General features: G+C 32.9%; 2 protein-coding genes across 3 annotated transcripts; both read left to right on the top strand.

The window, feature by feature from the left end:
- The first annotated feature begins 14,158 nt into the window (after positions 1 to 14,158).
- Positions 14,159 to 18,041, top strand: LOC127261638 (WAT1-related protein At5g40240-like). Of its 2 annotated transcripts, none has more exons than XM_051289920.1 (7): positions 14,159 to 14,453; positions 14,555 to 14,617; positions 15,534 to 15,647; positions 15,736 to 15,967; positions 16,056 to 16,214; positions 17,136 to 17,287; positions 17,372 to 18,041. In XM_051289920.1, exons 1-7 carry the CDS (start codon positions 14,272 to 14,274, stop codon positions 17,523 to 17,525), a joined length of 1,056 nt encoding a protein of 351 aa, XP_051145877.1. In that variant the 5' UTR covers positions 14,159 to 14,271; the 3' UTR covers positions 17,526 to 18,041. The 2 variants fall into 2 exon arrangements, with proteins under 2 accessions (XP_051145877.1, XP_051145876.1); XM_051289919.1 differs by having other exon boundaries at positions 14,552 to 14,617; positions 17,372 to 18,035.
- Positions 18,042 to 18,619: 578 nt separating this feature from the next.
- Positions 18,620 to 20,304, top strand: LOC127261811 (uncharacterized). The gene is made up of 3 exons (XM_051290216.1): positions 18,620 to 18,652; positions 19,484 to 19,545; positions 19,680 to 20,304. Exons 2-3 carry the CDS (start codon positions 19,497 to 19,499, stop codon positions 20,261 to 20,263), a joined length of 633 nt encoding a protein of 210 aa, XP_051146173.1. The 5' UTR covers positions 18,620 to 18,652; positions 19,484 to 19,496; the 3' UTR covers positions 20,264 to 20,304.
- Positions 20,305 to 26,043: the final 5,739 nt, after the last annotated feature.

Here is a 26,043-nt window from a genome sequence, read left to right as displayed (position 1 = left end):
AAATTAGGATTTTTTATTAAATTGTTTTTTTATATATTTAAATTGTGTAATATAAATATAAATTTTATTTTCTGAAATTATTTTATTAATTCCAAAAAATATATATTTGTGATATATATTATTTAATTTAATATTAAATTTTTCTAAATGTAATATCATAAAATTTACTTTAATTATAATACAATATATTGAAATATATATATAAATATTTAAAATACATAATAATATTTTTTTTAATTATATAAAATACTTATAAATAGAAAATATATATACAATAGACAGTGAGTATGAGGAGTGCTACGCTTGTACACAAACCTTTTCACTGGGGCTAATAGACAAAGTACCCTCAATGAATTTTAATTTTGCCTCTTCTGTCAGAGATTGTCTTAAATCGATCATACATAAGGATACTTGCTACTACACAGATAATACTTAAGCAACCATCATGCATACTCTGAATATCGTTGTTTGTACTCGGCGCACATACTTACATACTTGCATCAAATACTGTGACGAGCCCGTCTTAAGCAAAACCATGCAAGCACCTCAACTACCCCCGGGACCAATAACTCGGAGCAAATCACGAAAATTTTAAGATCAAGTTTCAGCCTTAGCAATTCAATTGGACTAAGAAAATAAATTCAAAACACAGGCATGGAGGCCTCTTTCGCCCTTGCTGATTTTAATCCAACCGAGCCAAGATCAAGACGAACTTCAGGAAGGTGCATTTTCGTTGGCCCCACTAGAGAAGTCCAATCAATAATTTATTTAATGCTACTTGAATTTCCAATGTGATTTGTTGAAATTTCAAGAAGAATTAAATATTGTTGAACTTAAAAAAAAACCTTAAATGGTAGTGGATTTCCAAGACAACATAAATAAGGGTAGATTTTCAAGATGACATCAATGAGAGTGGATTTCCGAGATGACATCAATGAGGGTGTGAAGTTCCAAGATGAGTTTAAAGGTCCAAGGTTGAATGCATTGAATCTAGTATGTTTTCTAGTCTGATTGCATTAATTTGTTTTAACTATTTCCTAGAATGAATGTAATAGTTTTCAATTATTGCATTTATTTTCCCTTGTCTATAAAAGGGAAAATTTAGATGTAATTTGAGGATCCTTGTTTTTGAATATATTTGAACTTTAGTTCTTTCTTTAAACTAAGTGTTTGAGAGCGATTCCTTGCACTTTGGTTTATCCATCAAATCGGGTCTTTGGTTAAGTCCACAGGTTCGTTGCTTCCAACCTTCGCAGGGGTTTAGCATATTCATTCGAGTTGTCTTTGTTTTGACTTAGTGGGTCTAAGACAAGTTCCTTAGGTTCCTAAGCAAGCAAGAATACTTTGGTACTGCAATTTTCCTTTGATTAAATATCTATTTCAATTGGGCATAACAAAACCTGAACCACCCCCATCGGTTCCACGTCATCTGGTATCAGAGCCACATGATTCAGGTTTCTCAACTTGAATCTTTGTGTGTTTAAAAAAAAAATCTGCAGAAAAACAAAAAAAAATCTGTAAAAAAAAAATCTGCAGAAAAACAAAAAAAAAAAAAGAAAATGATTGAATTTCAAAAGTCGGTACCAATCAAAAGACGGTACTAAGTCATCCGGGTAGAAACGAGTTAACCTTTCTTCTCATTTCCATTTTTTTTTTATATTTGAAGAATTCCCTTTCCCTTGTCTTCGATCTTGTCTAAATACATCTTTACTCCTTGTGAAATTTGGTTGCGACACTGTGGATTAGTTACCAACGACTTGGATTTGGCTAAAGTGTAAGACGGAGAGGTTTGTTACGAGCGAAGTGATACACGAGGGTCGTGAAGGATTTTTTCTAACAAATTATACATATATCTACAATATTTTTTCTAATGGCAGGTGAAGACAACAACCCTCATGGGTTTGATCCTAAGTTTCTCATGGACACCTTGCTAAAAGAAATGCGCAATCTGCACCATGCATCTCTCGAGACGATTAACAATAGGTTGGATCAGATCGAACTTAGCCAAACTCAGGGAGGCACTCCTACTCATGCAGGAGAACATGACCCAGAGGTACTGCTGGCAAGGAGCAATCACCCACCACGAAGAAATGGTAGACATTTACCACCTTATGAGGATGAAGGAGAGTATGAGCATAACCATCATAGAAATTGGAATCGTCAAGACCAGCGGAGACCAGAGGATGATGCCTTGCGATCTATCAAATTCCAAATTCCTCCATTCTATGGGAAATCTGATCCGGAGACATTTCTGGAATGGGAACGAAAGATTGAACTTGTCTTTGATGTTCAACCCTTGTCCGAGGTGCGTAAACTACGGCTTGCGGTAATGGAGTTTTCAAACTATGCACTAACATGGTGGGACCAATTGAGCCAATCCAGAAGAAGAAATGGAGAGCCAGCCATTTGGACATGGACTGAATTGAAGAGATTGATGCGCAAGCGATTTGTGCCATCATATTATCATCGAGATCTATTCCGTAGGCTTCAAAGCCTTACCCAAGGATCCCGGACTATTGAAGATTATCACAAAGAGATGGAAATGCTCTTGATGCAGGCAGATGTGCAAGAAGATCCGGAGGGCACCATGAGTAGATTTCTCAATGGATTGCACAGGGATATTGCCGATGAAGTTGATAGGTATCCTTCTCTTGACTTGGAAGAAATGTTACATTTGGCCATTAAGGTGGAGCAGCAACTACGGAGGAAGAACAAAATTGGGAGCTCTACCCACAAGAACTCCAGCCCACCCACCTACCCAAAGAAGGGTGAAGATAAGACACCTCTTGCACCACGACATGACAAAGGGAAGGCAATCATGGGAACTGAAGTGGCCAAGTCGAGTGCTTCACAACAGCCCAAATCTCAAGGTAACCGTAGTCGTGATGTTATATGTTTTAAATGTCAAGGTCGAGGACATTTTGCTAACCAATGCCCAAACAAGCGCACAATGATTCTAAATGCAAGTGGAGAGTATGAATCCGATTCGGATGAGAATAGTGAGGCTGATGGAGATGAATGTGGAGAAGAGGCCGACTATAATCTTGAAGCTGGTTTAACCTTGGTCACATTGAGGGCCTTGAGTGCATTACCTAAGGAGATAAACAACGATGAACAACAGGACAATATTTTTCATTGTAGGTGCAAGATAGCCAACAAGGTTTGTAGCATGATCATAGATGGGGGAAGTTGTGCCAATGTGGTAAGTGATCTTGTAGTTCGGAAATTGGGGCTGAAAACTGAAGCCCACCCAAAGCCATATAAGCTGCAATGGCTTAATAATTGTGGTGAGGTCAAGGTTACAAAACAAGTCCATGTTGATTTCAATATCAAGGACTACAAGGACCAAGTATTGTGTGATGTGGTTCCTATGCAGACATGCCATATCTTGCTTGGGAGGCCATGGCAATTTGACAAAAGGACAATGCATGATGGGCACCTGAACCGGTATACACTCGTTCATAATGGAAAGAAGATTACACTCAAACCATTGAGTCCCAATGAAGTGAATGCCGACCAAAAGTACTTGCACCGGCAATTTGTTGAGGAAGCTAAATAGAGGAGAGCGCGAGAGAAAAGTGAAGAGAGAGTTGTTAAAAAGAGTGAAGATACTTTGAGTGCTAAACATTTGAGTGAGAAAGAAAAACATATGATTCCGAGAGAAAAGAAAAAGAGCGAAAAAGAAAAAGTAGAGCATCCACCCCCAAAGTTGTTCTTGAGTTTGAGAGAAGTTGAGCATTTGAGCGACGGTGAGACTAACTTCTTTCTTCTAATATGCAAACCAAATTGTCTATCTGTGCAGGACATGAGCAAGCTTCCCCCAAGCATTGCTACCCTCCTTGAAGAATACCAAGATGTATTCCCCGAGGATGTTCCCGGTGGTTTGCCTCAAATTCGAGGCATTGAGCATTAAATTGAATTCATTCCCGGAGCATCATTCCTAACCGTCCAGCTTATCGTGCTAATCCGGAGGAGGTCAAGGAGATTAGGAAGCAAGTTGAAGAGTTGTTGAGCAAGGGATGGGTTCGAGAGAGCCTTAGCCCATGTGCCGTTCCGGTTTTGCTTGTACCCAAGAAGGATGCATCATGGAGGATGTGTGTTGACTGCTGAGCTGTCAATGCCATTACAGTAAAGTATCGACACCTTATACCTCGCTTGGATGATATGTTAGATGAATTAAATGGTTCTACTATTTTTAGCAAAATTGATTTAAAGAGTGGATACCATCAAATTCGCATGAAAGAATGAGATGAATGGAAAACAGCATTCAAGACCACTTTTGGTCCCTATGAATGGCTTGTTATGCCATTTGGTTTAACAAATGCGCCTAGTACATTTATTAATGAACCATGCGCTTCGAAATTTCATTGGCAAGTTTGTAGTAGTTTATTTTGATGATATTCTAATTTACAGTAAATCATTTGATGAACATACCGAACATGTGCAAGCTGTTTTGAGTATACTGCGTGATGAGAAATTGTATGCTAACCTGAAAAAATGCGACATTTGTGTCGACAAGTGCAATTTTCTTGGTTTCATTGTAGGAAAAGAAGGAGTGAGTGTGGATGAAGAAAAGATCAAAGCCATCCAAGAATGGCCAACTCCTACTATCATTCGAGATGTACGAAGCTTCCATGGGCTTGCAAGTTTTTATAGGCGCTTCGTACGAAACTTTAGCACCATTGCAGCACCTCTCACAACAATCACCAAGAAGAATGACAAGTTTGATTGAGGAGTAGAGCAACAACAAGCTTTTGATTCACTGAAGCATAAACTTACACATGCACCCGTACTTGCACTTCCAGATTTTTCTAAGGCTTTTGAGATTGATTGTGATGTGTCTGGTGTAGGGATTGGAGCTGTGCTGTCCCAAGAACGACGTCCAGTGGCCTATTGCAGCGAGAAGCTACATGAGGCTGCATTGAACTACTCAACGTACGACAAGAAGCTGTATTCCTTGGTTCGAGCCTTTCAAACTTGGCAGCACTATCTTCGGCCCTAAGAATTTGTGGTGCACACAGACCACGAGTCACTAAAGCACATCAAGTCTCAAACGAAGTTGAGTGCACGGCATGTACGTTGGATCGCCTTCATCGACACCTTCCCATACATTGTCAAACACAAAAAAGGTAGAGAGAATGTGGTCGCCGATGCTCTATCTCGAAGGTACGCACTTGTTACATTACTTGAGTCCAAGTTGATGGGTTTTTCTCATTTGAAAGAGCTTTACGAATTTGATTCTGATTTTAGTGACATCTATACTGCGTTGCTAAGCATGGTCATAATAAGTATCATTTACATGATGGTTATTTGTTGTATGAGAACCGTTTATGCATTCCTAGATGCTCACTTAGGAATCTTCTTGTACATGAAACACATTATGGAGGTTTGATGGGTCATTTTGGTAGGTCTAAGACTTTGAACATATTGCAAGAACATTTTTACTGGCCACACATGAAGTCTGATCTTGAACAATTTATAAATAAATGCATTGTGTGTAAAACAACCGAGTCCACCGTCCAACCCAATGGGCTGTATACTCCTCTACCCATACCCGAATCACCTTGGATTGACATTTCTATGGACTTTGTTTTGGGATTGCCTAGGAGTCGGGGAGGGAAGGATTCAATATTTGTTGTTGTTGATAGGTTTTCGAAAATGGCACACTTCATCCCATGTACGAAAACCACTGATGCCACACATGTTGCTAACTTATTTTTTAGAGATGTTTTGAAACTGCATGGTGTGCCGAGGACAATTGTTTCTGATCGGGACACAAAATTTTTAAGTCATTTTTGGAGAACTTTGTGGGTAAAATTGGGCACTAAATTGTTATTCTCTACTTCACACCACCCTCAAACGGATGGTCAAACTGAATCTGTGAATAGGACTTTATGGAGTTTACTGCGTACCTTAGTCCGTGAGAATATGAAATCTTGGGAAGAATGTTTACCTCATGCATAATTTGCTTACAATCGAACTATTCATAGGGCTACTAACTGTTCCCCTTTTGAAATAGTTTATGGGTTTAATCCCCTGACTCCTTTGGATCATTTGCCATTCCCATGCAATGAGCACAAAGGTCTCGATGGCAGGAAAAGAGCTGAATTTGTGCAGCAATTACATAGCCGAGTGAAGGAAAATCTACAGCGGGCTGCTCACAATTATGCCAAACATGCAAACAAAGGCCGGAAGAAGATTGTGTTCCAACCCGGTGATTGAGTTTGGTTACATTTGCGTAAGGAGAGATTTCCGAAACAAAGAAAGTCCAAGCTCACACCACGAGGAGATGGTCCATTTAGAGTACTTGAGCGTATCAATGATAATGCTTACCGCATTGACTTACCCGGTGAGTATCAAGTTCATGGAACATTCAATGTTGCTGATCTATCTCTTTTTGATACAGGAGACGAACATCTCATCACACCGGACTCGAATCTTAAAGAGGGAGGGAATGACGAGGCCGTCTTAAGAAAAACCATACAAGCACCTCAACTACCCCCGGGACCAATAACTCAGAGCAAAGCACGAAAATTTTAAGATCAAGTTTCAGCCTTAGCAATTCAATTGGACGAAGAAAATAAATTCAAAACACAGGCATGGAGGCCTCTTTCGCCCTTGCTGATTTTAATCCAACCGAGCCAAGATCAAGACGAACTTCAGGAAGGTGCATTTTCGTTGGCCCCACTAGAGAAGTCCAATCAACAATTTATTTAATGCTACTTGAATTTCCAATGTGATTTTTGGAAATTTCAAAAAGAATTAAATATTGTTGAACTTTAAAAAAAAAAAACCTTAAATGGTGGTGGATTTCCAAGACAACATAAATAAGGGTAGATTTTCAAGATGACATCAATGAGAGTGGATTTCCGAGATGACATCAATGAGGGTGTGGAGTTCCAAGATGAGTTTAAAGGTCTAAGGTTGAATGCATTGAATCTAGTATGTTTCCTAGGCTGATTGCATTAATTTTTTTTAACTATTTCCTAGAATGAATGTAATAGTTTCCAATTATTGCATTTATTTTCCCTTGTCTATAAAAGGGAAAATTTAGATGTAATTTGAGGATCCTTGTTTTTGAATATTTGAACTTTAGTTCTTTCTTTAAACTAAGTGTTTGAGAGCAATTCCTTGCACTTTGGTTTATCCATCAAATTGGGTCTTTGGTTAAGTCCACAGGTTCGTTGCTTCCAACCTTCGCAGGGGTTTAGCATATTCATTCGAGTTGTCTTTGTTTCGACTTAGTGGGTCTAAGACAAGTTCCTTAGGTTCCTAAGCAAGCAAGAATACTTCGGTACTGCAATTTTCCTTTGATTAAATATCTATTTCGACTGGGCATAACAAAACGTGAACCACCCCCCTCGGTTCCACGTCATACTGACATACCCGGGCGCATATCGTATGTACCTGTAATAATGGGGTCATATGCATCAGTAACGAGTATCTTTGCCCGGGGAACTAGTATTTGAAAAATTGATAATTTTGGATATCATATACTCCCTTGTTAGTAGTAACTGAGGATAAATTCAACATGATAGTATTTTTATATATTCATAGAGATTATTAAAATAAAAGAGTACATATTTACAAGAATTCAATGGAGAAGTTTTTAGACATTAGAATGTATTAGACCAAATGTTATGATTGATTCTGTATGTGGTTATCATTCGTCTTATACACATTGTTTTTAAATGGAAAATTAATATTTATTTTCTTTAACAACTTTATGCAGAGCATAAAATGCAGGAGGAATGATACATATGATACATAAGAAAAATTTAACGTTACATACTTTATATTTTTGCCATTGAAAAGTGTAACATGAGTTGTTGAATATAAACGTATCATGCACAAACTTTTTCAGCGGGGCTAATAGAGGAAATGTTCTCACCGAGCCTATTAATTGTCTTCTCCGTAAGAGGATTGATTGAAATCGATTATACTTAAGGATATCTGCTACTACACAGATAATACCTAAGCAACCATCATTCATACCTTGAATGTCGGTGTTTGTATCCGGAGTACATACTTACATACCTGCATCAAATGCCAACATACGCTGGCGCAGATCTTACATACTTATTATAATAGTGTCATATGCTTCAGTAAAGTGTACATATGTCCTAGTAATTTGTGCTTGAAAAATTGAGAAATTTTTATTCGAAATATTCAATTGATGTTGGTAACCAATGATAAATTCATCATGATAATGTTCCCGCGACTCCCTGATATGTAACGAATATGTAAAAAACACATACTAACAATCACGGGGGAACACTATCATACATATTCAATAAATATTTAATCTTTACTTGTGGATGGAAAACCAAGTCATAAACCAGTTAGTTAAAATATTTTTCATTATTAGGCTACATGAGTGATACTATGAAATTAATTAACATGTGATGCAACTTGTATTCGCTCTCACGAAATAACACAAAGGAAATGTAGTACTTACTCGAAAGGGCGAGTTGTAATATACTACTAAGATTTCGAGTGTTTTTCACATAATAGGACAAACACTTTTCTTCTGAAATATTTTAACTCATAACATAGTAATCCAAATTATCGGACACTCACATACTCAAGTAACAAGTCAAGAGCATTTTAAAAAATAGTAACTCGGTTGAGCAAGCAAGTACTCCAGCACGGCTCTTATATACTCCATATTTATTTTGATGTACTAGTTCTTCCTGAATTATGTACTTGAGTTCTACTTTCATATAAATAAAGAATATACCTTATAATGATAGAGGTGAGTAATTCTATACCTACATACTTCAAAAGAATGACTATGTGGATGTACTCGAGGACCTAGAGTGAGTTCAATAGATTCCAACAAGAAAAAAAAATTATAATCCTCTTTGTATGAGTCTAACGGGTGCAACATAATATAACATTTATTTATTTTTTCCATTTAGAAAATTAATTAATATAAGTTTACATACTTTTCGTGAATACTTGTGTGAATTTACTCAAGGACCAAAAGTGAGCTTGATAAATTCTGATTAAAAAAAAAAAGAGTTTATAATCATCTTCATACGGGTCTAACAAATGCAAAAAGTTAGCACTTACTTTCTCCCATTTGTATAATTGATTAGAATATATTTAGGTTACTTTTAAGGTTGGCAATATGTTAACACGTTTATGTGCTTTGAGACATCAAAGTATATACTCCCTCAAATAATAAAACTTTACTCACCGGTCATTCGTGTACCTCTGTTATGTTTTCGAAAACCTATGTTATCATAGTATCACATATAAAAGAGCATTTTCACAACCTGTCGGTCATGTTCATATACCACAGTAATATAAATTACAAATGCGGTTCTATGCAACCACGCTTCTGGTGTTATATATTTACCTACAATAATATATTGTATCCAACAAGGAAAAAGTAATTACATATCAAAAGGAACATTCTATCAAAACTAAAAATTACCCCTTTACAAAGTCTACAATCTCCGCTCTTTACAACTTTTTTTGTGTCCGAGACGGCTACAACAATTGTATTTTTGTGACTGTTTTACCTACTGAGACTCATAATGTTATTTCTTTACATGGAAACTACATTGACAACAAATGATTGATTCAAATCATATCAAAACCAAAAGTTACAAATATAAAAGTTCTACGATACCCGCTCATTGCAATTTCATCGATTGTGCTTGAAACTGATTTCTTCCCTTTCCATCGAAATAATTTCACTGTTTTCCTTCCTCCATAATAAATGATAAATCCTACACATAAATCAACCGTTTTTCCTTATCATTTACAATGATATTACCAAACCAACAAATCTTACTATTAGAAAAAAATACTAAAATCAAATGTTCCAAAAAAAAATTCATTACACAATTATATTCACATCATGCATCGGTATTGGGTTGATGAGTGCAAAATCCTTTCACAACAAGATCATTTGTATTCTTGTTAAAGTTAAATGTGTGTCAAATCCTTTTTACAACAATATCAAATATGAATCATGCTTGATATAAAAGACCATAATAATGGTGAAATTGAAAGGAATAATGGTTTAAGCTACAATAATTATGAAAAATTGTAAGAATGAAATTGTGCTTCTAACTAGAGTTAAGCATAACAATGTGGTGAGGTAAGAATTTAAAATAAAAACCTTGTTTGTAGTATTCATAACAGTCCTCGTATCAATAACCAGTTTAAAAATAATAAATTATTATATGCGAATAAACAATATCCAGTCGTAAATATAAACAACAACCGATCATTTCCCAACTGATGAACAAACTGTGTAGCTCAATTACAACTTTCTAAACAAATATAATTCATAAAAAGAATGAAAATTCATAAATTCCGAAATCCTGTGTCCTAATTAGATTTAGATAACCAATAATTTCAACAAAAATAAGCACAGGCTCTAGTCAAACTTCAACCAATTCATAATCCAAAATTTAAAAAAAAAAATTAATAAATACAATCATAAAAACCTTTGATAAATACTGATTACGAAAACTTCTGAAAATTACGCAAAGTAAATGGTGAATATGCAATCGGTGGAACCGGCGGACCTGAGCGTGACAGAGGCAGTCGCCGTCGGCAGCGCTCGCGGAAGGGAAGCAAGTTGTGGTACGGCGAGCGCTGGTTGACTATGAGTAGGCGTCGGCAGACGGGCCACAGCGCAGAGTTGCATCAGGGCGTCTACTAGGATAGCGAGCAAGTCTGCGTGCGGACGGCTGTCTGATTAAACTTTTCCTCCAATGGCTCACCGCATCGTGAAACAATAATTGAGCAAACTGGACTAAAGAATAGAATGAGGTCGGTGATAAAAAAACTAAAGGGAGAGAGAAAATGGGTCTTAGAGAGGTGCCGAGTTCGAGTGTCACGATTGATTTCAGATTTTTGCGTAAAAAAAATAATTGATGCGAGGAAGACTGGGGAAGAGGTTAAGGGTAAAATAGAGAGGTGAAAGATAGAATATGAAGTTGAATGAAATTAATTATGTAAAGTAAGAAGTGCAAACTAAATATATTTGAATAGAGACTGAATTCCAACCTATTATTGTGCAGAGGGATTTTACTCCAATTTGCCGAAAAAAAAAAAAATCTACTAAAGCATTATTTATTTAAACCTTTCATATTCCTTAGCTTATTGTATATATACGTGGACAAGTTAAGTAGATTGTATATATTGATAAATTTTCTACAAAAAAGAGTAAGCTTTGATCAATTTCACATATTACATATATTAATTTTCTATCTAAAAGAGTAAGTCTTTATTCAATTTTACATATTAGTAACTTGGAGTGCAAGAAAGCATTTCACCATTTTTTAAAATCTATCAAAATAAATATATTGAGTAGATGATGAAACCAATTTTTGATGAAGTCAATTTTCGACAGCAACGTTTAAATTAACTAAAATAAATATATATTATTTAATATAAAATAAACAAGTAGATTATGCATTATTTTTTATTCAATTCGTTCAGATTTTTTGTGTTATATTATTCGAATATAAAGACTAAGAAATAAAAGTATTTTAATGAAAATGTAGAGTAGTTAAAAAAAATAAATTAAGAATATTATAGTGAGTAAGTAGAAAAATAGTTATAAATTTTATCATTATTTATTCAAATAAGGATAATAAATTTGTGAAGTATTAAAATGCACTGCCACGTGGCAGCACATCACTGGCCCTATTCTCACAGGAGTATGGTCTACCAGAAAGTCAATTTGTTGTACTTACCCTAGTAAAAAAATATAGTCCGCGTCGTAATTGACACGAGATTTAAGGAATATTTATATTATATTGGTAGTAGATAAAAAATATGGGTAAGATTTTTTTTTACCATTGTGAGTGTATTAGTGTAAAAAGTAGTGGCAATCGTGTAATAATAATAAAAAAGTAAGAGTAGTTTTATAGTGATATGATTATTTATGAAAATGAGATTATTGTTTTGAAATAGAAAAAAAAATGGTAAAAATAATTGTTGTATAGGGACGGATGGAGTATTATTCTTTCTGTTTCGGCTAGGCTAGGTCTTTCACAAAAATATTTAGAATAAATATAATTATGATATATTTGTTTGAGAAATTTTGTAAAATTTTATTATTCATTTAAAATTTTCTTCCAAAAAATATTAAATAAAACATTTATTTTTTATTTCCTATATTCTTCTTAAAATTAATTTTACATTCAAAATATTACATCTAACACTTATTTATATCACATCATATAATTATTCAAATTCAAAATTTTTACTATTCAAATTCCAACTCAAAATCCAAACCTCCAAACAAACACATCCTTAATAAATAATTAAGAATTTATTAATTAAAATAATTATTTGTATAATATAAATAATTTTATATTAAAATTAATATAGCTAATTAATTTAATTAAAATTAACAAATTTATAATTTAAAATTTTAAAATAATATTATAATATATACTCACTTCTTCTCACATCATTTGTCCTTTAATTTGTTCCTATTTTCTATTTTTGTTCTTTTTTTAAAAAAATTGTTATACACTTTGATCATATTTTAAAGAGAAAAAATCAATTTTGGTCTCAATATAAACTCATCAATTTTACTCCTATTATAAACAATTTCAATCAATTTTAGTCCAATTATAAACAATTTCAATCAATTTTGATCCCACCGTTAAAAAACTAATGGAAATTGCTGACGTAGACATAACGGAACTAACAGGGTAGCTGACCTGGAAACTACACGACCATGTACAATTATACACGGTCATGTTGTTACATGACCATGTATATTTCAGTGTATAATTATACATGACCATGTTGTTACATGATCATGCACAATTATAAACGACCATATTGTTACATGGTCATGGATATTTCAATGTATAATTATACATGACCATGTTGTTACACATCCATGTATGGTCGTGTACCTTTCTGTTTTGATCTAAAATTTTATTTTTTGTTATATTTTTTTTTAAAAAAAAATGTTTTGAATTTATAATAGTTGATGTAGTTAAAATGGAAAAAAAAATTCAATAATAATCATGATATAATTAAAATGTATCAATTGTAGTTCAAATATAAATATTATCGAGTATGTTTTTTTAACAAGATTTTATCTAAAATTATACCATTTATCAAAAAAATTTCTCTTACAAACACCAATTACACACCTATTTTTTAATTTTGTATATTATAGTAGTATTAAAATTTAATTTATTATTTCAATACTGTAAGAGGAATATTTTTAATGAATAATAAAATTTTAGAAAAAATATTTTAAAAGAATATATCTTATAAATTTTTATATTTAAATTAAAATTAATAAATTTTAGTTATATTATGATTACTATTGATTTTGTCCATTTTAACTATATCAACTACTCCTTCCGTCCCATAACTAGGTAACCGTTTGCATGTCGCACTGAATTTTAGAAATATTAGTATTATATTGAGATTTAGTGGAAATAAAGTGAAAATTACTAAAATAACCTTATTAATATTGTGTGATATAAATGTAATGACATTTGTGTAATATATAATACTGTTACTAAAAAAGAAATGGATACTTTGTTACGTGACATATTAAAATGGAAAAATGGATAGTTTGTTATGAGACGGAGAGAGTATTTTAAATTCAAAATAATTTTATTTAAAAAATATAACAAAAAAATAAAATTTTGGAGTAAAACAGAAATGTACATGGCCGTGTAAAATTTTCAGGTCAGGTCAGTTGCCACGTCACCTCCGTTGTATCCACGTCAGCAATTTTCGTTAATTTTTAACGGTGAGACCAAAATTAATTGAAATCGTTTATAATGAGACTAAAATTGATTGAAATTGTTTATAATGGAACCAAAATGGATTGAAATTGTTTATAATAGAACTAAACCAAAATTGATAAATTTTTTCTCTATTTTAAAATTTAAAATTTATAATTTTTTAAATCTTAATTAAATTATTTCATTATTTTAATTTTAATTTATAATTATTTTTATTATATAATTATTTTTTACCTAATTTTTGCATATATTATCTGAGAGTGAGGGAGTAATTTTTTTCTAATAAAAAAAAAAAGTGACAAATAAAAAGGTGTACATGGCAATGATAAGTAAATGTTAGTAGGCCGCTTTTGAATATTTAAACGAATCTCCGCCCGCGTTGACGTTAATGCCCCACCGGCGGGCCAAGGAAGAAACCTACCACAAATTCAAAGAACATAAGCATAAGCTGAAGAGAAGACTCCTCCTTGATCTCGAAATTCAAATCAATTCGATCGACCCCCTAAATCAACCGAAGATGGGAGGGGGGTGCTCACTAATTCCATTCGTAGGCATGGTGTTGGCGGTGACGGCTTTAGCTGTAAATACGATTGTGAGCAAAGTCGCCATGTCCAGCGGCACTAGTTTCTTCATTTTATCAGTCTATTCCAATGCTTTGGCTACCCTCATTCTTTTTCCTTGTGGCTTTCTATTCCACAGGTATCTCTAGATCTGTTTATTACACAGTTTCCTATTCAATTCTATAAAAAAGTTTCTTAGCTTTGAGATTTATCGTAATCTGGTTGAATTGTTTGCAGCAGGTCGAAGCGTCCTCGGTTGACCTTCCCTGTACTCTGCCGGATTTTTTTGCTTGCTTTCTTTGGGTCAGTACAGTGTAAGCAGGTTTTAATCACTTCGATGTTGGGGTTTAGTTTTAGTATTAATTTCAATAGCTTCATGAATTGTGTAATTTATTGCACAAATTGGCATTATATGTTGACGGGAAATGGCGATTTTAGATATGGAGGTTTGCAGATTTTGAGCTTAAGCTAATGAATCATCACGTTTCAATCATCCTGCTATTGTTCCGACGAAATGCTTCAATTGTGTTTGTACTTGCTTAGTTGTTTTGAGGTCAAGAAAAACTATTTTGGGCCATGGGAAAGTCTCATTTCGAAGTTTAACCAGTCTTTGGAATCGAAATTACATTGGTTTGTGTACATTTCTGTTTTTGTTGTAAAAGTTGGAACAAATTGTAACCATAGTTAGCATTCTTTTTCATCAATTTTAGTGCTAAAAAGAGAGACGAGACTTAGAATTTGTACTCAAAATTCTGTTTCGCCTATAGTCAGCCGACATTATCGAAGATTGTGGCTCGATGGATCTTAAATTGAATCAGAGATGTCTTGTGGAATGAAACGTTCTACTCTGACTTCTAAAATGTGTGACAATGTGATAGTTTGAGTAATTGTATCATAGATGGAGAAAAAAAAATTTGGAGAAGAGTTCCACGGGGAGATGTAAATGTTAGTTTTGATGCCTTTTGGACCTTCAGTTGTCTTAAAATAGATGTTTTTTTTCTCTATTTTTCTACAGAATTACTATCATCGAAGGATTTATTTTGACAATTGCAAATTCTTTTGGTAAAATCTAATTGTAAGCATCACTTTTGCTGAAGTTAGTGATGACTTCTATCTGAATTACTTTGATCCTAATTATGTGAATCTAATTGCCAGGAAATTTGTATTTCAATATCCAGGATTTATGATTTGCTCAAGCTGATTTAGTTTGTGATTCCAGTTGTTTAGCAGACATTGGAAGCTATGCAGGCATACAGAAGAGCTCTCCAACACTTGCTACAGAGCTGTTGAATCTTGTTCCCGGATTTACTTACATTATCGCCATCATTTTCAGGTTCGATTCTTGGAAATCACAGCAGCATGTCAAACTCAGCTTACAAATGGTGTGCATTTCTGATTTGATTAAAAACTGGACTCTACAGGATGGAAGTATTAAATTTGAGGAGATCGAGTGATATAGCCAAGTCCTTGGGAACTATACTGTCTATTGCTGGTGCATCTGTCGTAACATTCTTCAAGGGGCCGGAAATTATGAATAAAATGGTAACTTTGACCACACCTGAAAGTATTTCACCATCACAACAAAATTGGTTCGTAGGCGGCATTTTACTTGCAACTGCTGGTCTTTCGACTGCAGCATGGTCTATTGTTCAGGTTCGGTTTTTTGAAAGGTTACACTAAGCTGTGCATCATGAAGATGAATGAAACTTGAATGGATTTACCCTTCACGAAAAAATTGCAGGCTTCAATACTCAAGATATATCCAGCAGAGATGATTGTTGTGGCATTTTACTGTTTATTCGTGACTATGCAATCTACGGCCGTCGCTCTTATTGCAGAAAAGGATGCAATGGCTTGGAAACTTCAAGCACACATGGGCTTGGTAGCTGTAGTTTATGCAGTAAGTAAATGGTTTCTAATTCTGACTAAAGTTGGATTGAAGAAAAGTTCTCAATTGGAAAATGTTGTAATGGATTCGAGGAATAGTTAGATGATATTCATTTATTTTTATAAGACAAGAAAAATGACAATCCGTATTACATCTTTGGTTAAGCTCATTAAAATTTTAAACAAGCATTTATATAGTTTGAGGCATTCCGTTTAGATAGATGTTTTTAGAATTTGGGAATTTTAGAAATTTTAAAAATAGTACTCCTACTATCTTTCAAATTTATGCTCACTTTTTTTTCGGTAGTTGTAAAAAAAATTATTTTCATTTCCTTATTTAGTAAAAATAAAAGAAAATAATTTCAATTTTTACCAATTTTCATAAAATTTATGCTCGGTGAAATGGGCATAAGTTTCAACGACGGAGGGAGTAAAAAAAATAGATATTTGATGAAATATTTTGTGAGATAAAATAGGTTTTTTTCTAAGTTCACGCTTTTTGAAAAAGCTATTGTTAATAGTGGCAAAACTTCCGAAAGTATGTATGTGAATAGCTTTGCACCCTTTAATTTCCGAATAAATCGTTGCTTGTACAAGGAGATAGCCTTCATCGAATGTGCTAGGCATAATTCCTAGAGATTTATACAAGTGGCTGAAATATATGGCTCCGTGTAGATAGAGGTTTCTAGAGTTTTGGAAAATTTTGAAAATACTAAAAAAGTGGGGGCATCAGATGCGATGTTTGTAAGGGTAAATAAATATTTGATGTGATATCTTTTTTTTGTAAAAGTTACTTGGTATGAATAGTGTTAATACTTCCAAAATTACGTATGTAAATATAGCCTATATTATGCTAAAATAGTTGCATCAATTTGTCTCTGAAGAATGCTATTGTTATTGTTGGATCTCTTATTGAACGAGCCATCGAATGCAGGGAGTGATCAATATAACATTTAGACTCTACATGATGTCGTGGTGTCTGTGGAGGACGGGGCCTTTATATGTGTCCCTCTTTTATCCCTTAACAATCGTCATATCTGTTGTCATCGGCGTCCTCTTCTTCAACGAAGTGCTCTATTTGGGAAGGTATTATTGTCGAATGAAAACATTTGTTCTGTTGATGTCTGAACATTACATGCATCGACAACTTTATTTGGCTCTTTCTTGCAGCGTGGCCGGAGCAGCAGTACTTGTTATCGGGTTCTATGCAGTCATTTGGGGAAAGTCGGAAGAAAGCAAGATTAGCAAGGTCAATGGAGTCGACGTAGAATCAACAGACAATGAGGTACCCTTATTACATGACAGGATTGAAGAAGCCTCTTAGACTACAATGTCTTTGTATATTGTGCTTAAATAGTAGGGCAGTTAGTTACCATGTTGATTAGGGTTAGTCGGCGTATAGTAATAGTATATATAATACCCCCTCCGTCCGCTCTAATGGTCACATTTACCTTTTTGCGTTATTGTATTTGTATAATTTTTTTTCTGTACAAATATATTTCTATTAGTATTATAAAAACGCAAAGTATTTTTATAATTTTTTTTTTTAATTTGTAATAATCAATATTCAAATATCGACATACAAAAGTAAATACATGTTTAAAATTAAAATAATGTATATTGTATGAATTATTGTCACGTACTATCAGTTCATATTATGCATTATGCTATGTAAAGAGGTTAATGGTAGCATGGCTATCCTTGACAGCCTCATGCCTCTGTCGATTTTCCTCTGAAAATTCACTCTTCCCTTCCAACACTCTTCCCTCTTGTTTTTTGGTTGCTTTTTGCGCAGAGCAGAGCATCTGGAATATATCAAAACTTTGATTCTTGCTTTTTTCAAGATTTATGTATTTAGTGTGCCCTTCTTTGATTGAACTTATATTTATGCTTTTGATGCTATATCTTATATTTATGCTTTTGTAGTGTACTCCAGTTGCTGCATATGTGCTTATATTTATTTATGTTTTTTTTAAAAAATATATATTATTTTTTTATAAAATATTTAAATAATAAATATCACCCCAACCGTTTGAAGACGAAGGAGTAATTAATATTTTGAGGAATAGTATAAATTTTAAAAAATTAAAGGGTACATTTGGAATTTTAATATATGTTTTTAAAATCTTAAAAAATTTGTGAATTTAGGTGGATTTAAAAGATCCAGAAAATCATGCAGATTTGATTGATTTTATATATCGATTTATATGAATCTTTTTGAGATTTAATTAAATTATTTATTGAACGTCAATTTTATATGATTATAAAAATAATCTTTTAGTAACTTATATAATTTTTATATATGAAACAAAATTGGATATAAAACATTCAGACTATTATTATATTATATTATATATAATAATAAATATTTTTTCCCTGATCAATTATCAATCCATTATACAATACTATGCATCCACAGCCGCCACCGCCACCGCCGGCACGAGCCGCCAGGTTCTTCCTCTATCTGCTTCTCCGATTCTTTCTTTTTTTTATTCGTTTTTCTTCACCCACCAGGTTAATATATATAGAGTATATATTTTCAAAAAATAAAAAATCCTTATTTGTTTCGTTCTCTCAAGGTAGTTTTTCAATTTTTATTTTTTTTACTTTCTCGCTATAATTTATGTTTTTGTTGAGTTGAATGTGGTTGGGGGAGAAAAGTGACGATGTTTTTCACTGCAGCAATAGTAATTTATGTTTATGATCATCTTGAAAAAAATAACTAACTCTGTTGGTGAAAAACCTGAGGTAGATTGATCACGGGTGGGGAAGAAGTATTAAAGATCGACCATCGATCCTTTGTCCCATTAGCACTCTCTATAGTACATATATACACCGTGTGTATGTATATACATCATATGTGTGGAAATAGAGGGATAAAGTTTATTTTTGAGACAGATCATCTCATTGGCCACCATCCTTATTTGATTATGTATAGAATTAATTATACTTGGGTGTGTTTGTTTGGGGGTTTTGGATTTTGAATTGGGATTTGAATAGTAGAAAATTTGAATTTGAATGGTTTAATACGATATAAATAAATAGGTGTTGATGTGATATTTTAAATGTAAAAATTGATTTTTAGTATAATATAAAAAATGAAAAATACCGGATTTACATCAAGTACGTGACTCTTAGATTATGTTAATTTGTACGAGATTGTTTTTAATTACTTGTTTGGAGTGAATAATCGATTGGCTTTGCAATTTTCAATGGATTGTTTGGTAGTGTTTTTTGTGTATGCATGTTATTGTTGTGGAATTCTGTTTCTTCCTTCCACAGCGGAGCGGAGAAGATGTGGAATTATCTTTCTTCCTTGACGTTCGGTACCACTGTCCCTATCGGTATAGCATTTACATTGTTGGTGGCCCCGAAGCCTATAGTCACGCTGATGATATATTTACAGTTTCTGATTGGCTTGCTTTTCGGAATTGGCTTGTTCCTTTGCGGCACCGGTGCCATAATCGCTATTTTTCAGAGATTTTAAAGGTCGTGGCAACTGGCACCATCTGGACTGCTTATTTTAGTGTATTAGGTCGAACTATACTTGGACACGGATGGTACAAAGTTGCTGTTGTTATTGGGATCGGATGCATATGGCTCGTGGCAGCTTATTTTATTTGTTATCGATTTTGTCAAATGATCTACCAGCACTACCACCAGCCGCCTCCGAGGACGACGCAACATGAGCAGCAGATAACGCCAGTGATAGTGCAGTATCAGCAGCGGAGCGAAGACCATCTGCTGCGGATTATGGAGCGGAACGATGACCATCTGCTGCGGATTATGGAGCGGATCACCGAGGGTTTGCTGCGGATAGTTCAGCGGATCATTATGCATCAGCAGCGGAGGAGGAGGCGGAGGCGGAGGCGGTCGATGATGCAGCGGAGGCGGCAGGATGAGATGATGCACTATCAGCGGCGGTTGCGGCTCTTTCCGACCTCCCGCCTACTGCTGTCTGTCGCCGTCGTCTTCAGCCTGCAACTCCATCCGCCGCCTGTCTCCTGCACGCAGCACCCTGACTTTATTTATTTTTGGTTGTGTATATATATTTGTGAATAGAAGTAATCAAATTTACTAGTATAAAATTAATTTATGGCTAATTTGCTTAACATTATTGATGAAAAAAATGCATAACAAATTTTGGTATATTTAATATAGTTATGAATAAATATATATAAATATTTTTTTGCTAAATCTCCTATACTTTTAAAATTGCTTTAAATTATCCAGTAGTTTCATAAATTTTGCGTCAGACTTCAAATGAACTTCAGAATACTTATTATCTTATATTTAGCTCTAAAGAATAATAAAAAAGAATTTTTAAAATCAGATAAAAATAACTATTTTTTTGTATAATTATTGTTTATTGAGGTTAAATAATAAGAATAATGACCATATCAAGGATTTGGAATAACCATATTTATAATTTCAAGGATTTAAAAATAACTATTTATTTGCATTTTGGGCGCTTGCAGATTAAACAAACAATGTTAAATAAGGAGAGCCGCCGACGTAAAATTTATGAAACCACGAGAGAGTTTGACGCAATTTTAAAAGTACGAAGATTTTGTGCAATTTAACTTATTTTTTTAATTAATTTTTATGGCAAATCAACAAATTTATAGCTATATTATTTTTTTTTTCCTATAGTGGTACTTTAGTATAATGATGCAGAAAATCTTCATGTCCGATCAGTGCAATAAAATGAAGCTCAAAGTCTCACATAATTGTCTTGGAAGTGAACTTGAAAGAGAAACACTTTAAGGGGTTCGGATGAGAGTGTCGGAGAAGCTTTTCTTAGAGATCTGCAACTCGATCGCAAAGAAGCATGCTTAGTTGGGAATGTTCTCCACCCCGGAAGAAGCCTCTAGAGCTTAAGAGTCAGCAAAAAATAGAAGCCCCCGGAGCCTACGAGCCAAAAAAAAAAAATCGAAAAAATAAAATAAAAGCTCTTGCTGAAACAAAGGCACAAGCTATCGAACAAAATAAAAATTGTTAACGAATGGAATCTTCAAAAATTTACTAGATTGAAATATTACTTTTTTAGTTTAATCTTTTGTCAAGGTAATTAAATTTACACATAATTTTTAATTTTTTTTTATTTTTTTTTTATTTTTCTAATCGGCAAAATCAAAGAATATATTAATACCCAAAAATGATTATACAAAAGCTCCGGACTAATCGGGAAATCAAACAAAGTTTGTAGTAGTCTACTCAGAGAAGGGTGGACATATAATCGCAACTAGCAAAAGTGAATAAAACAATTATATATATCTAAAACACCATACATTCTCGAGAAAGTCGATTTTTAAACCTTTACTTAATTCTATAGAATATAATTATAATAACAAATCATATGTCACAACATATTAAATATTTACTTTAGAAATGAAGATCAAATTCATTGATAATCAAAATGTACATGAATGAATTAGTATGAATAATAATTTTTAAAGAAGAATTATAGTAATTGACAATATTTGAAAGACTAGATTTGCTTCTATTGTTTTAGCATAAAAATTTGGGAGTTTTTTTCAAAATGTAAGAAAATATATAAGTGAAGCGACAAAATGAAAATTATCAAGTTCAAAATTTTTATATTCTTCTTCTTTTATTGATTTGTATTTGTAACATTGGTTTCACTAATTTAAATTTTGGATATTCAATATCTCGGTATATTTGTATAAGAAATCTCATGAATATTGCAAATTTTATTTTAATCATTTCATATTATTAATAGCAATAATTACATACTTGAGAAAACATAAATGTCAAGGATTTGTTTGGTTTTGACTTGAAATAATTGGGGTGGTTATTTGAATTTTGCCGTAAATAATATTTTGATTTAATATTCTGTAAGAGAAAATAATAAACGATTTTTTTAGGGCACCAAGCACAAGCAGTAGAAAATGATAACTTTCTAGTTAGAGCGATGACTTCACCCATCAATTAGTCCAGTAGGAGAAGCGCAAGAAGCTCGACGACACGCCACCAAAGAACGGCTGGGCCGATATGACAACTCATCGATCCAAATCGAGCCCCTCAAATACAAGGGATCTTTCCAAGCAGCTGCCAGCAAATCAACGGGACACCGACACCGACACCGACACCGACACCGACACCGACACCGACGCCGATGAAATTAAACAATTGAGGAGTTATGATATGACAAAGAACTTGACGAAGGACTTTTTGCAAGAGTTGCATGAATGATTACATAGTAAAGTTTGCTTAACTTGAAGGTTATATTAGGGTGTGTTTCTTTTGATTGAGTTTGAGAAAATTTGTTTTGAATTTGATATAAAAATAATATTTGATGGAATATTTTTATTGAGTCCAAATAATAAAATACAAAAGTGTTTGTACAGTGAATTTGTCCAAACTTGGGCTGAAGAAACACGGCCACAGTAGCAAGAAAGAAATTGGTTCTTAATTTCATCATATTTCAAACCTAATAAGTAGTATATACGAAGGCGTACCGTTGTACACCTGAAAAGTCTTCTTTACCCTTTATTTTGTCCGAAAATTTCATATCTATCCCTTCCTAAAAAAAGCGGTTTTATCAAAAGAGTTTAGACCGTTTGAATTGACTTAAAAATAAAGTAGACGTAGAAGCCAAAAGCAGAACCAATTCGATTTTATGTTTAGATGAATAATTATAAAAATAGTTTTTTATAAAAAATATATTTGGATATAATAAAGTTGAAAGTGTTTTTTAACTGTTAAAATTACTAAATAGTGCATAGTAATATAAATAATATATTGTTTATTAAAATTTTCGAATTTATTTATAATTTTATAAATTATATATAAAATTTTTAAATTATCTAAACTAATTAAAAATATATTTATTGAATTTTATGTATAAACTATATTTGTATATTTTTCTCTATAAATATAAAAATTAAAAATATAATTAAATTTAAATAATAATATTCTACAAATTATTTTAATTTTATAAATTATATTTAAAAATATTAAATTATCTACTATATAATTAAAATTTATATTTTTAAAATTTGATATTTTCAATTATAAATTATAAATTTAATTAAAATAAAATATATAAATTAATAATTAAAATAAAATTATATTTAAATTTTATATAAATAATTTATTTTTATTTTATCTTATTATTTAATTTGTTATTATTATTGTTTTAGATAGTAAAACTGCAAGCACCCGTCAGATGCTTTAAAAAAATATTTTTGAAATCTAAAAACTGATTGTACTTTTAAAAAGAAATCAATACAAACATAAAAATATTTTTTTAGAAGTAGAAGTAAAAACACTTTCTAAAAGCCAAGTTATTGTTCCTTTTCCTTTATTGGCTTCATTTTGTTTGGTGAAATAGCTTTCTAATGTCTTTTTATTTTATTTTTTTATTTATTGGGGACCAATCAAATAATAGTTGGTTTTCAGGTAGTGAATTTCATATTAAATTATGATCAAATTTAGGTGATTCCATACTATGATTATGCTGTTTTTCATAGGCTCAACAATGCTATAATGGAGTTATGCGTTGAGCCAGTAGAAAATCAAATTGTTGAATATTGCGAATGTTGGATAATCGGTTATTTTGTAATTGATTATTTTGTTAGTAAAAATGCGACGGGCCGGTGTACCAAATTAATATAATTAATTTGGAATAAATAAATAAATATTATTTATTTATTGTGTATGGGGTTTGGTTAATCTTTTGACTATTTGTCTATCTCGAGACAAACCAAATTGTGCAACCCCAAATTAAACCCGGGTATATGACCTAAGTCGCAATATTATTTGGATAAAATATTATCCGTTGGATAGATTTATTATAATCTCAAAGGGACCCGCTGTCTGACCACCTCAATCGAGAGCGAGTCCACCACCACAACCAATGCCCAATGCCCACCCAGTCCACTTCACCATCTAACCGGGCTCTGATACCAGAGTTGGGACTGGGTCAACTCCTAGTATGATATTGTCCGCTTTGGGCTAAGCCCGCACAGATTTGTTTTTGTATATTCTTCAAAAGGCCTCATACTAGTGGAGTTCACTTAGACTTACAAGGTGTAGAATTTTCTTCGCAACTTCTGATGTGGAACTTGGGTTTGCACCCCAACAGACACTACCGGAACGTATCTAATTTTCGGAAAGAGGATTCATCATCGACTCAGTTTCACATTTATTCTCGCAATAGTCATGTATTCCAACAGCCAATATGTAATTTTATTTTAAAGATAACTAAATGGATGAATTTGATGAAGCTCATTAGAATTTTCATTGATCATTTCCAATAGAGTGGTTCAAACTCGAGCGAAAATCATTTGTTTAGTTACTACATTTGTGCAGTCCAATTTAGGTTAATCTCTTAAATAGAAGTTTTTGTTTCTTTGTGAAAGATAATTATCTTGTACAATTCTTGATCATGATTAGTAAATAATTGAGGACAAGGATTAAGGAGGACATACTACCTACGGTGAAAACTATAAATAAAAGAAATGATAAATCCATTGAAATCTATAAATTTTTTAAAGTTCAAATAAATTCACTAAAATTTAAATGGAATACACCCCATTTAATTTTAGAGTGAATTTGAGCGTGAGAAACTGAGATAAAGAAATGAGGTAGACAAAAGAGATGGGTCAGCCCACCAATGAGATTTTGACAAGTTTATCCGATGAATTCGGTAGGTTTTTCCGTGGGTATTCCGGTGAGAATCAAAACTCATTTTTTGTGCCGATTTCGGTAGATGTTAAAGCTTAGACTAATGCGCCGACCTCTAATGTAGAGGCTTTGGTTACTATGGGCCGTATCACCTTGGGTCTGAGATAAACGACAATATCCCATAGCCGGAGAAAGATTGGATAAATAAAGCACCAATCGAAATAGTTTGGTTCTATTATGGAGTTTCTGTTCGAAGCTGTCCAAAGGATTTGTTCGAGCCGCTGCTTTTGCTGCTTGGAATCGAACATAGGAGGTATGACAGTCTCGGTTAGTTTCCGGATAAGACGATCGGTGCTCAACTGTTTGTCGGCGGTGGTGAAGATGCCGTCGAGAAGATGACCGGAGAAGTCTTCGTTGATTTGTTCGTAGTCGAAGTAGGAGGAGCAGTTGCCCGTGAACAGCCAAAGCGAGTCCAACAGCTGTCATCGTCATCTGGGAAAAATACTCTAATACTACAGTTGTGATTTTTTAAAAAATATTTGTATGAATTGTCAGGCCTAGTTTGCAGGGTATTAAGTTCAATCAGAATTTAGCCGCACTTCGATAGCGGCTGTGAGTTTCCACGTAAAAAAAAATAATGTTTGTATGAGTGATTGCTTGGGCCGATTATTACTTATTGTTACGATACAATGCAATGTGAGGACTAATAAATTCGAGGGTTTGTTTATATATGTATTTTATTTAACATTTTGGTGTTATTCATCGATAATAATTTATTAAGAAAAATATTATATAAAATATTTATTTTTTATTATTGTATCGTTGTTGGAAAGTCTTTTTATTATTCTTTTCGTCCATCTTTAAGGTTTATATTTTGTATTTAATATTAATAAGAGTTGTTTGGGAGTTTGGATTTTGAGTTGGGATTTGAATAATAAAAAATTTGAATTGGAATAGTGGTACGATGTGATATAAATAGGCGTTGATGTGATGTTTTGAATGTAAAATTGATTTTTAGTATAATATAAAAAAATAAAAAATAGGTGTTTGATTTGATTTTTTGGAGATAAAAAATTGAATAAATAATGGATTTGGAGTAAAATCCCCCAAACAAAGACACTCTTAAATATATTCTTATACAAATGTCATTATATTTCTATTATAAAATATTAATTATATAATAATTAATA

The sequence above is a fragment of the Andrographis paniculata genome, unplaced genomic scaffold (genome assembly GCF_009805555.1).
Source record: "Andrographis paniculata isolate CXL003 unplaced genomic scaffold, ASM980555v1 Contig64END, whole genome shotgun sequence".
Classification (NCBI taxonomy): Eukaryota; Viridiplantae; Streptophyta; class Magnoliopsida; order Lamiales; family Acanthaceae; genus Andrographis; species Andrographis paniculata.
This window is presented reverse-complemented; position numbering and strand designations above follow the sequence as displayed.

What these genes read in the sequence shown, in the direction of transcription:
- LOC127261811 (XM_051290216.1), top strand. Translation starts at nt 19,497, where the DNA reads ATGTGGAATTATCTTTCTTCCTTGACGTTCGGTACCACTGTCCCTATC. An exon ending in CGGTACCACTGTCCCTATCG is followed by an intron (nt 19,546 to 19,679) that starts GTATAGCATTTA and finishes GCTATTTTTCAG; the next exon opens with AGATTTTAAAGGTCGTGGCA.
- LOC127261638 (XM_051289919.1), top strand. Translation starts at nt 14,272, where the DNA reads ATGGGAGGGGGGTGCTCACTAATTCCATTCGTAGGCATGGTGTTGGCG. An exon ending in TGTGGCTTTCTATTCCACAG is followed by an intron (nt 14,454 to 14,551) that starts GTATCTCTAGAT and finishes AATTGTTTGCAG; the next exon opens with CAGGTCGAAGCGTCCTCGGT. An exon ending in TTTTTGCTTGCTTTCTTTGG is followed by an intron (nt 14,618 to 15,533) that starts GTCAGTACAGTG and finishes TTGTGATTCCAG; the next exon opens with TTGTTTAGCAGACATTGGAA.